Raw genomic sequence first — 12992 nt, forward strand, 5'->3', positions numbered from 1 at the left:
ACCCGATGTTTACCCTGGTTACCAGCGTAAAAGTAAAAAAAACAAACAGTACATACTCACCTGCGCGTCTCTCATCGTCTGCTTCCTGACACTGACTGAGCTCCGGCCCTAACAGCACAGCGGTGACGTCACCGCTGTACTTTCACTTTAGGGCCGGATCTCAGTCAGAGCAGGAAGCAGACGCTGGGGGACGCGCTGGTGAGTATGTGCTGTTTGTTTTTTTTACTTTTACGCTGGTAACCAGGGTAAACATCGGGTTACTAAGCGCGGCCCTGCGCTTAGTAAGCCGATGTTTACCCTGGTTACCAGTGTAAAACATCGCTGGTATCGTTGCTTTTGGTGTCAAACACAACGATACACGGCGATCGGACGACCAAATAAAGTTCTGGACTTTATTCAGCGACCAGCGACATCACAGCAGGATCCTGATCGCTGCTGCGTGTCAAACTAAACGATATCGCTAGCGAGGACGCTGCAACGTCACGGATCGCTAGCGATATCGTTTAGTGTGACGGTACCTTAACCGTTCACCACCGGTAATGGATTCATAAGGAAAAAAATGATCTGCATCACAAAGGAAATAAAATAAAATTCAAATCTTCCATCCATATTAAAATGAGGACCTGCACGTCACACTTGGTGACCTGGCCAAATTTTTCAAATCTGACCAGTGTCACTTTATGTGGTAGTAATTCTATAACCCTTCAACAAATCCCAGTGATTTTGAGATTTTTTTTCAAAACACATTGTACTTTGTTAATAGTAAAATTGTCATTAGTTTCTGCCTTTATTTACAAATAAATATCAGAAATATGTCAAAAATTTCTGAAAATTTGCAATTTTCCAACTTTGAATGATTATCCCTTTAATCCAGACAGTCATACCACGTAAATAACATTTCCCTCGTATCGGCTTTTCATCAGCACCATTTTTAAAATATCCTTTTATTTTGTTAGGATTTTAGAAGGTTTAAAACTGTAGCAGTACTTTTTCATTTTTTTTAAAGGAAATTTACAAACTTTTTTTAGAGACCTTTTCAGTTTTGCAGACTTTAGCAGACTATATGTTGTAAAATCCCCAAAAGTTGCTGCTGACAGGTAGGTTATTAACCCTTCAGGTGCTTTTCAGGAATTAATGCAAAGTGACATGACAGGAAGGAAAAAAAATATTTTTACCACCTAAATGAACAAGCTGCTATAGCCGGGAGACTTTAAGGCCACTGTTTGGCTGTGAACTGCCATGGCAAACATCAGGACCACATAATCATGATCTCAGGATGCTGATGGGATTATTATTATTATAGCGCCATTTATTCCATGGCGCTTTACATGTGAAAAGCGGTATACATAATAAAAAACAAGTACAACTAGATGGGTATTTCCTGAAGGAACTACAGATAGTGCTTTGGAATGGTGCCCGGGTTGCCCCTGCAAGACTTTCACACTTGGGTGCCCCTCAGGCGCTGGTTTGGTAGTTGTAGCCCCTCAGGGTTGAGGCTTGGTTGGCCGGGTCACTCTGGGTCCGATTTGGTAGGCCGGGTCACTCTGGGTCCGATTTGGTGGCCCGGGTCACTCTGGGTCCGATTTGGTGGGCCGGGTCACTCTGGGTCCGATTTGGTGGGCCGGGTCACTCTGGGTCCGATTTGGTGGGCCGGGTCACTCTGGGTCCGATTTGGTGGCCCGGGTCACTCTGGGTCCGATTTGGTGGCCCGGGTCACTCTGGGTCCGATTTGGTGGCCCGGGTCACTCTGGGTCCGATTTGGTGGCCCGGGTCACTCTGGGTCCGATTTGGTGGCCCGGGTCACTCTGGGTCCGATTTGGTGGCCCGGGTCACTCTGGGTCCGATTTGGTGGCCCGGGTCACTCTGACTGACAGCAGGATAAGGGAATGGCTGATAACAGAGAATAGACTGACAGCAGGACAGGGGAATGGCTGATAACAGAGAGAATAGACTGACAGCAGGACGGGGAATGGCTGATAACAGAGAGAAATAGACTGACAGCAGGACGGGGAATGGCTGATAACAGAGAGGAGCTGATATTATCTGAGTGACAAAACCTGTTTCCTAGTGGGCTCGTAGGCGTTGGCATAGTAACTGGATCTGACTGCGCATATCAATGAGCTAATCAGCCAGGTGGCAGTTTGCAGTTATTTTTAGAAATTGCCTCAGAAACCAGGCCATTATACCCTATGAGGAAATTTCACTATTGAAACGCATTGAGACAATGCTTTCCAATGGGGGGAAAACAATTTTCAAATGCAAATTGCGCCAAAACTACAAATCCGATCGACACGAAAAATACTTAGCACCCCTCTCGTGGACGCTGGCTTCGAAATGACGCCTCACTGGAGTCTGTGAGTGCAGCGGTATGGGCCGCATTAATTGCGGAAAAAAGCCTAATAATAATAATAAGAAGAAGTTTACCACGATGGAATAACAATATAGTGCTTTGTGCCAAAGCACTATAATAAGAACTAGATGGGTATTTCCTGAAGGAACTACAGATAGTGCTTTGGAATGGTGCCCGGGCTGCCCCTGCAAGACTTTCACACTTGGGTGCCCCTCAGATGCTGTTTTGGTAGTTGTAGCCCCTCAGGGTTGAGGATTTGGTGGGCGGGGCCACTCTAGGTTCGATTTGGTGGGCTGGGTCACTCTGGGTCCGATTTGGTGGGCCGGGTCACTCTGGGTCCGATTTGGTGGGCCGCGTCACTCTGGGTCCGATTTGGTGGCCCGGGTCACTCTGGATCCGATTTGGCGGGCGGCGCCACTCTGGGTCCGATTTGGGGGGCGGCGCCACTCTGGGTCCGATTTGGGGGGCGGCGCCACTCTGGGTCCGATTTGGGGGGCGGCGCCACTCTGGGTCCGATTTGGGGGGCGGCGCCACTCTGGGTCCGATTTGGCGGGCGGCGCCACTCTGGGTCCGATTTGGCGGGCGGCGCCACTCTGGGTCCGATTTGGCGGGCGGCGCCACTCTGGGTCCGATTTGGCGGGCGGCGCCACTCTGGGTCCGATTTGGCGGGCGGCGCCACTCTGGGTCCGATTTGGCGGGCGGCGCCACTCTGGGTCCGATTTGGCGGGCGGCGCCACTCTGGGTCCGATTTGGCGGGCGGCGCCACTCTGGGTCCGATTTGGCGGGCGGCGCCACTCTGGGTCCGATTTGGCGGGCGGCGCCACGCCGGGTCCGATTTGGCGGGCGGCGCCACGCCGGGTCCGATTTGGCGGGCGGCGCCACGCCGGGTCCGATTTGGCGGGCGGCGCCACGCCGGGTCCGATTTGGCGGGCGGCGCCACGCCGGGTCCGATTTGGCGGGCGGCGCCACGCCGGGTCCGATTTTGGCGGGCGGCGCCACTCTGGGTGCGATTTGTTGGGCTGGGTCCGATTTGGTGAGCGGGGCAATAATTATAATAAGACTACAGATAGTGCTTTGGAATTGTGCTGTGCTATCACTTTAAGAGCTGATATTATCTGGCAAAACTGTGCTGGTGTGGTCATGTACAGTTCGCAGGCGTTGGCATAGTAACTGGGCCTGACTGCGCATATCAATGAGCTAATCAGCCAGGTGGCAAGTGGCAGGTACATTTCAAATTGCCTCAGAAACCCGGCCATTATAACCTATGGGAAAATTTCCCTATTGAAATGCATTACAATGAGGGGAAAAAACATTTTCAAATGCAAATTGCGCCAAAACTACAAATCCGATCGACACGAAAAATACTTAGCACACCTCTTGGGGACGCTGGCTTCGAAATGACACCTCACTGGAGTCTGTGAGTGAAGCGGTTCGGGCCGCATTACGTGCGGACTGAATAATAATAATAAGAACTAGATGGGTATTTCCTGAAGGAACTACAGATAGTGCTTTGGAATGGTGCCCGGGCTGCCCCTGCAAGACTTTGACACTTGGGTGCCCCTCAGGCGGTCCGATTTGGTGGGTTGGGTCAATCTGGGTCTGATTTTGTGGGCGGGGTAAATCTAGGTCCGATTCGGTGGGCGGGGTCACTTTTGGTCCGATTCTGTGGGCGCGGCCACTCTGGGTCCGATTCGGTGGGCGGAGCCACTCTGGGTCCGATTTGGTGGGCGGGGCACCTTAGGGACCAATTTGGTGGGTGGGGTCACTCGGTCCGATTTGGTGGGCTGGGCACCTCAGGGTCTGATTTGGTGGGCTGGGCACCTCAGGGTCCGATTTGGTGGGTGGGGTCACTCTGGGTCCGATTTGGTGGGCGGGGTCACTCTGGGCCTGATTTGGTGGAAGGGGTCACTCTGGGTCCGATTTGGTGGAAGGGGTCACTCTGGGTCTGATTTGGTGGAAGGGGTCACTCTGGGTCCGATTTGGTGGGCGGAGCCACTCTGGGTCCGATTTGGTGGGCGGGGTCACTCTGGGACTGATTTAGGGGGCGGGGTCACTCTGGGTGTGATTTGGTGAGCCGGGCCCCTCGGGGTCCGATTTGGTGAGCGGGGTAATCTACTATATAATGGTCTAAGGGCACTTCCGTCTTTCTGTCTCACAACACCGCTACGTCATCATCTCGTGAGACCGCAATGCACTCTTGGGACCGGAGCGCGCAACAAGCATCGGGTACCGGCCACTCCAGGTGCAACAAGCATCGTGTACCGGCCGCTCTAGGAGGTGCAACAACCATCAGATACCGGCCGCTCCAGGAGGTGAGTATGTAACTTTTTTATTTTAATTCTTTTTTTTTTTTAACAGGGATATGCAGTATACTATGTGACTGGACAATATACTACGTGACTGGGCAGTATAACTACGTGGCTCTGTGCTGTATACTGCGTGGCTCTGCGCTGTATACTGCGTGGCTCTGCGCTGTATACTACGCGGCTCTGCGCTGTATACTACGCGGCTCTGCGCTGTATACTACGCGGCTCTGCGCTGTATACTGCGTGGCTCTGCGCTGTGTACTGCGCGGCTCTGCGCTGTGTACTGCACGGCTCTGCGCTGTGTACTGCGCGGCTCTGCACTGTGTACTGCGCGTTCTGCGCTGTATACTGCGCGGCTCTGCGCTGTATACTGCGCGGCTCTGCGCTTTGTACTGCGCGGCTCTGCGCTGTATACTGCGGGGCTCTGCACTGTATATTGCGCGGCTCTGCGCTGCATACTGCGTGGCTCTACGCTGTGTACTGCGCGGCTCTGCGCTGTTTACTGCGGGGCTCTGCACAGTATACTACGCGGCTCTGCGCTGTATACTGCGCGGCTCTGCGCTGCATACTGCGTGGCTCTACGCTGTGTACTGCGCGGCTCTGCGCTGTATACTGCGCGGCTCTGCGCTGTATACTGGGCGGCTCTGCGCTGTGTACTGCGCGGCTCTGTGCTGTGTACTGCGCGGCTCTGTGCTGTGTACTGCGCGGCTCTGCGCTGTGTACTGCGCGGCTCTGCGCTGTGTACTGCGCGGCTCTGCGCTGTGTACTGCGCGGCTCTGCGCTGTGTACTGCGCGGCTCTGCGCTGTGTACTGCGCGGCTCTGCGCTGTGTACTGCGCGGCTCTGCGCTGTGTACTGCGCGGCTCTGCGCTGTGTACTGCGCGGCTCTGCGCTGTGTACTGCGTGGCTCTGCGCTGTGTACTGCGCGGCTCTGCGCTGTGTACTGCTCGGCTCTGCGCTGTGTACTGCGCGGCTCTCCGCTGTGTACTGCGCGGCTCTGCGCTGTGTACTGCGCGGCTCTGTGCTGTGTACTGCGCGGCTCTGCGCTGTGTACTGCTCGGCTCTGCGCTGTGTACTGCGTGGCTCTCCGCTTTATACTGCGCGGCTCTGCGCTGTGTACTGCGCGGCTCTGCGCTGTGTACTGCGCGGCTCTGCGCTGTGTACTGCGCGGCTCTGCGCTGTGTACTGCGTGGCTCTGCGCTGTGTATTGCGCAGCTCTGCGCTGTGTACTGCTCGGCTCTGCACTGTGTACTGCGCGGCTCTCTGCTTTATACTGCGCGGCTCTGCGCTGTGTACTGCGCGGCTCTGCGCTGTGTACTGCGTGGCTCTGTGCTATGTACTGCGCGGCTTTGCGCTGTGTACTGCATGGCTCTGCGCTGTGTACTGCGCGGCTCTGCGCTGTGTACTGCGCGGCTCTGCGCTGTGTATTGCGCAGCTCTGCGCTGTGTACTGCTCGGCTCTGCACTGTGTACTGCGCGGCTCTCCGCTTTATACTGCGCGGCTCTGCGCTGTGTACTGCGCGGCTCTGCGCTGTGTACTGCATGGCTCTGCGCTGTGTACTGCGCGGCTCTGCGCTGTGTACTGCTCGGCTCTGCGCTGTGTACTGCGCGGCTCTGCGCTGTGTACTGCACGGCTCTGCGCTTTATACTGCACGGCTCTGCGCTTTATACTGCACGGCTCTGCGCTGTGTACTGCACGGCTCTGCGCTGTGTACTGCGCGGCTCTGCGCTGTGTACTGCACGGCTCTGCGCTTTATACTGCGCGGCTCTGCGCTTTATACTGCGCGGCTCTGCGCTGTGTACTGCGCGGCTCTGCGCTTTATACTGCGCGGCTCTGCGCTGTGTACTGCGCGGCTCTGCGCTGTGTACTGCGTGGCTCTGCGCTGTGTACTGCGTGGCTCTGCGCTTTGTACTGTGTGGCTGTGCAATATACTACGTGGACATACATATTCTAGAATACCCGATGAGTTAGAATCGGGCCACAGTCTAATAATTATAAGACTACAGATAGTGGTTTGGAATTGTGCTGTACTGTCACTTTAAGAGCTGATATTATCTGACAAAACTTGTGACCTGGTGAGCTGATGTAGACTTCATAGGCGTTGGCATAGTAACTGTGTCTGACTGCGCATATCAATGAGCTAATCGGCCAGGTGGCAGTTATTTTTAGAAATTGCCTCAGAAACCAGCCCATTATAAACGTATAGGAAAATTTCTCTATTGAAACGCATTGAAAGACTTTTTTCAAACACAAATTGCGCAAAAACTACAAATCCGATCGGCACGAAAAATACTTAGCACACCTCTTGGGGACGCTGGCTTCGAAATGACACCTCACTGGAGTCTGTGAGTTTAGCGGTTCGGGCCGCATTACGTGCGGACTGAATAATAAGAATAAGAAGAAGTTTACCACGGTGGAATAACAGTATAGTGCTTTGTTCCAAAGCACTATAACTAGATGGGTATTTCCTGAAGGAACTACAGATAGTGCTTTGGAATGGTGCCCGGGCTACCCCTGCAAGACTTTCACACTTGGGTGCCCCTCAGATGCTGGTTTGGTAGTTGTAGCCCCTCAGGGTTGAGGATTTGGTGGGCGGGGCCACTCTGGGTCCGATTTGGTGGGCTGGGTCACTCTGGGTCCGATTTGGTGGGCCGGGCCACTCTGGGTCCGATTTGGTGGGCCGCGTCACTCTGGGTCCGATTTGGTGGCCCGGGTCACTCTGGATCCGATTTGGTGGGCGGGGCCCCTCAGGGGCCGATTTGGTGGGCGGGGCCCCTCAGGGGCCGATTTGGTGGGCCGGGCCACTCTGGGGCCGATTTGGTGGGCCGGGCCACTCTGGGTCCGATTTGGTGGGCCGGGTCACTCTGGGTCCGACTTGGTGGCCCGGGTCACTCTGGGTCCGATTTGGTGGGCCGGGTCACTCTGGGTCCGATTTGGTGGGCCGGGTCACTCTGGGTCCGATTTGGTGGGCCGGGTCACTCTGACTGACAGCAGGATAAGGGAATGGCTGATAACAGAGAATAGACTGACAGCAGGACAGGGGAATGGCTGATAACAGAGAGAAATAGACTGACAGCAGGACAGGGGAATGGCTGATAACAGAGAAATAGACTGACAGCAGGATTGGGGAATGGCTGATAACAGAGAGAAATAGACTGACAGCAGGACAGGGGAATGACTGATAACAGAGAGGAGCTGATATTATCTGACTGACAAAACCTGTTTCCTAGTGGGCTCGTAGGCGTTGGCATAGTAACTGGATCTGACTGCGCATATCAATGAGCTAATCAGCCAGGTGGCAGTTTGCAGTTATTTTTAGAAATTGCCTCAGAAACCAGGCCATTATACCCTATGAGGAAATTTCCCTATTGAAACGCATTGAGACAATGCTTTCCAATGAGGGGAAAACAATTTTCAAATGCAAATTGCGCCAAAACTACAAATCCGATCGACACGAAAAATACTTAGCACACCTCTCGTGGACGCTGGCTTCGAAATGACGCCTCACTGGAGTCTGTGAGTGCAGCTGTATGGGCCGCATTAATTGCGGAAAAAAGCCTAATAATAATAATAAGAAGAAGAAGTTTACCACGATGGAATAACAATATAGTGCTTTGTGCCAAAGCACTATAATAAGAAGTTATCCACGATGGAATAACAGTATAGTGCTTTGTTCCAAAGCACTATAATAATCTTAATCAATACAAGTCACGACTGGTACAGGAGGAGAGAGGACCCTGCCCGCGAGGGCTCACAATCTACAAGATTAAACAGGAAGCCCCCATGCTCTGTTAACCATCGTAGATGCCATAGTCGCTATTGACCGCAGCATCTAAGGGATTTAAGTCATGGTTGGTGCCAACACCAATCAAGGCTAATATAGCAATGTGTCCTATATAGTGTACAGCTGACAGCTTCTGCATTTTCACCAGTCGGGGGATGCGATTGTCTAATATGTGAGGTCAGTAAAAAGACGTATTGGTGGTCACGAAGTAATTAAAAACATGTTCACTACAACATGCTCGTGTGCCATGGATGACCACATTTTTAATCTGGATGGAATAAAGATTTGCATTTTATTTCCTTTGATATGGATCATCTTTTCCTTATGCATATATTAAAACCTATATACCTCAAAGTCTCTCGCAATCTGTTTGCGCATGCGCTGCCTCAGGCGGCAATTTTCCTGAAGCACACTGTAGGGAAATTTAGGGACTCCGCTCACCGCTGATACCTTTTTATGAGAGACCTGGGCCCGCTTCCTCACACCGACGGGACACCCCCTCTTCCCAGCCCAGGGCCCGCATCATTGCTCCACTCCTGCCGCCGGCCTGAAACAGCGACCCTTCTCCACTGCAGCTGCCAAATCATTTTCTATAGAATATCATGTAAAAAGCATGCATTCATTAAGAAGTTTTTCTTCAATCACAATTTTTGTGTTGGTGTCTAATTTATTTTTTTTCTTTTCTTTTCCAAGAAATAAAGAATGAGAACCCGGCAGGGAATGTCCAACAAGGTATACGGTTATTTATATCATATTGTCCTTTAATTAAAAATGCTTCTAAACATTCTTCATCTTCAGATTTGCTCATCTGGTTGTGTGGTTCATATCCTGCACTATCATTACTCGAGTGACAGGAATTCAGGATCCAGGCAACATCTGTCATGTGGCATTAAAGGGAGCTCGTTAGCTGATTTGTACTGTCCCGAATAATGACATTCTCTGTTATTGCAGCATGTCAGAGAAAATATATACTTTTGAATGAAGGCTGAGGACCATGCGTATCGGATTATTAGTCCCAAGTGGGGATCCGCGGGGCTTTTTACTCCCTAACTCTTCTGGACTGGCACTTTTTCCACCTCGTCCTCGATTCATCAAGACAGGTGATCTTTCTCACCATTTTTGATGAGTGGTCATGGTGGAATCACACACCTCTTCATAAATCAGGAGTGTCTGATGAGTGGCATGAGGCATGCCTGAAATCTTCCACCAGTCCTTAGCTGGAGTAAGAATTCTGCCTTAGGCCACATTCTCACTCTGAGTATATGAGTTTTTTTTACCTCTGTCTTTGTAAACCAAAACTAGGAACAAGTAAATGCTGAAGTGGTGCACATTTTCCTATTATACTTTTCCTCTGACTCTTTCACTCCTGGTTTTGGCTAAGACGTACGTGTGTGTGTACGTGTGTGTGTGTGTACGTGTGTGTGTGTGTGTGTGTGTGGCCTTAAAGGGGTTTCCCACGAGCAACATGTTCATTTGGAACAATAGATCTTGGAATAATAATAACTTCCACAATTGGACATGTTGTGCTGAGGCAAACGTATAAATGTGCCCCTGCTGTGTACTGTGTAATGGCTGTGTCTGACCGTACAGGGACAGTGTCTGATCATAGCACAGCTCCTGGGCAGGGGAGGAAGCAAAAGAGTATACAGATATTACAGCACAGGATCACAGATGATTTTCTTTCTTTCAGGGTAACAACACATTGTCTAAATACTGGCAGTGAAATTTTTCATCTCGCAAAAACTTATTTGCGATCCCATGCTGTGATGCCTGTATATTCATTTGTGTCCTCGTCTTCCCAGGAGATGTTGCATGGTCAGACACACCTTACAAAGCAGGGGCACATTTATAGATCATCTCAGCACACGAATATACAGGTCCTTCTCAAAAAATTAGCATATAGTGTTAAATTTCATTATTTACCGTAATGTAATGATTACAATTAAACTTTCATATATTATAGATTCATTATCCACCAACTGAAATTTGTCAGGTCTTTTATTGTTTTAATACTGATGATTTTGGCATACAACTCCTGATAACCCAAAAAACCTGTCTCAATAAATTAGCATATCAAGAAAAGGTTCTCTAAACGACCTATTACCCTAATCTTCTGAATCAACTAATTAACTCTAAACACATGCAAAAGATACCTGAGGCTTTTAAAAACTCCCTGCCTGGTTCATTACTCAAAACCCCCATCATGGGTAAGACTAGCGACCTGACAGATGTCAAGAAGGCCATCATTGACACCCTCAAGCAAGAGGGTAAGACCCAGAAAGAAATTTCTCAACAAATAGGCTGTTCCCAGAGTGCTGTATCAAGGCACCTCAATGGTAAGTCTGTTGGAAGGAAACAATGTGGCAGAAAACGCTGTACAACGAGAAGAGGTGACCGGACCCTGAGGAAGATTGTGGAGAAGGACCGATTCCAGACCTTGGGGAACCTGAGGAAGCAGTGGACTGAGTCTGGTGTGGAAACATCCAGAGCCACCGTGCATTCCCCAGGTAAAGCCACTTTTGAACCATAAACAGCGGCAGAAGCGCCTGACCTGGGCTACAGAGAAGCAGCACTGGACTGTTGCTAAGTGGTCCCAAGTACTTTTTTCTGATGAAAGCAAATTTTGCATGTCATTCGGAAATCAAGGTGCCAGAGTCTGGAGGAAGACTGGGGAGAAGGAAATGCCAAAATGCCTGAAGTCCAGTGTCAAGTACCCACAGTCAGTGATGGTGTGGGGTGCCATGTCAGCTGCTGGTGTTGGTCCACTGTGTTTCATCAAGGGCAGGGTCAATGCAGCTAGCTATCAGGAGATTTTGGAGCACTTCATGCTTCCCTCGGCTGAAATGCTTTATGGAGATGAAGATTTCATTTTTCAGCACGACCTGCCACCTGCTCACAGTGCCAAAACCACTGGTAAATGGTTTACTGACCATGGTATTACTGTGCTCAATTGGCCTGCCAACTCTCCTGACCTGAACCCCATAGAGAATCTGTGGGATATTGTGAAGAGAAAGTTGAGAGATGCAAGACCCAACACTCTGGATGAGCTTAAGGCCGCTATTGAAGCATCCTGGGCCTCCATAACATCTCAGCAGTGTCACAGGCTGATTGCCTCCATGCCACGCCGCATTGAAGCAGTCATTTCTGCCAAAGGATTCCCGACCAAGTATTGAGTGCATAACTGAACATTATTATTTGATGGTTTTTTTGTTTGTTATTAAAAAACACTTTTATTTGATTGGCCGGGTGAAATATGCTAATTTATTGAGACAGGTTTTTTGGGTTATCAGGAGTTGTATGCCAAAATCATCAGTATTAAAACAAGACCTGACAAATTTCAGTTGGTGGATAATGAATCTATAATATATGAAAGTTTAATTGTAATCATTACATTATGGTAAATAATGAAATTTAACACTATATGCTAATTTTTTGAGAAGGACCTGTATATATATTTACTCTGTCGCCTCATTGGGGGACACAGGACCATGGGTGTTATGCTGCTGTCCACTAGGAGGCGACACTATGCATAATCTGAAAAAGATTAACTGTGGCTCCTCCTGTGCAGTATACACCCCTGGACGGCATCAGCCTTCTCCAGTTTTTGCTTAGTGTCGCAAAGGAGGCACACCTAAAGATTTTTACTCCGTTTCCCGTTTTCCGATGGGATTACAGATGAAGAAAAGAGGGTCTCCTGGGAGACTCCCGGCATGGCTCCTTCCTTGGCCCCCTATTATGGGGTGCCCAGTTGAAGTTGAGATGGCTATTCCCCATGCTGCTCCTTCCCCAGCCCCTCGGGTGCTGGTTCGAAGTCGAGACCCCCCCTCCTTCCCCAATTCCTTTTGGTTTCTGGGTTGAGGTCGAGGCGAGGATAAAGGCCCCTGAAGGTGACAACAGCACCCTCCCTATCCCCCTTTGGGGGTATTAGGTTGAGACACCTCAGGTAGGGCCTGTACAGGCAGCATCCTACTGCTCCCAGCAATGGGTCAGCATACTGCGCCTGCATCCAGGGACCCCAGCCCAGCTGCGGGCTCCTGTTGGGCCCGGGGGGAGTGCTGGCAGGCATGGCACATACAGACACAGGGCTCCTTGCGTCCCTGTCTCTGCGGCAGTACCAGCTCTATACTGCCTCAGGGGGACCCCTCACAGGGCCCCCCTCTCGCTTACAGCCCCACCGCTATCCTGCCTTTAAATCCGGAGGGGTCCGGTTCAGATCCGACCCCCTCCCGGACTTTCGCGCCGGCCTGGAGCCCTTCTGGGCCTCAGGCATCTAATTTAGGCCTCGGCTTCGGCCTAGCTGAAGCAGCAGCCTCCTCTCCGCCCCCCGGCCCGCCCCCCGGATGACAAATATGACACTCTACAGTGTCATACAGGGGGCGGATCGAGACAGAAAGGGCGGGTTTTTTACAGCCTTGCCGCCTTTTTCCAGCTCTCCGCCCCCTTCTCCTCCCCTCTTCTCTGTCTCTGCAGCCATTTTTGGCTGCAGATTAACCCTGCATCTCCCGGTCTGCAGGACCAGGACCAGGCAGCCAGTCTCCGGGGGGGCACAGGAC

At 51.1% G+C, this 12992-nt stretch overlaps 1 protein-coding gene across 7 annotated transcripts in view; it reads left to right on the forward strand.

Annotated features, from left to right (window-relative positions):
- LOC143782312 (uncharacterized) overlaps nucleotides 1-12992 on the forward strand; it is a 261375-nt gene that overhangs the window by 23802 nt on the left and 224581 nt on the right. For all 7 annotated transcript variants that reach the window (XM_077269634.1, XM_077269639.1, XM_077269636.1 and 4 more), the window contains one exon: nucleotides 9133-9171. In XM_077269634.1, the coding sequence (XP_077125749.1) occupies nucleotides 9133-9171 (39 nt within the window). The remainder of the gene's footprint in view (nucleotides 1-9132; nucleotides 9172-12992) is intronic.

This window comes from Ranitomeya variabilis, chromosome 6 (genome assembly GCF_051348905.1).
Source record: "Ranitomeya variabilis isolate aRanVar5 chromosome 6, aRanVar5.hap1, whole genome shotgun sequence".
NCBI lineage: Eukaryota > Metazoa > Chordata > Amphibia > Anura > Dendrobatidae > Ranitomeya > Ranitomeya variabilis.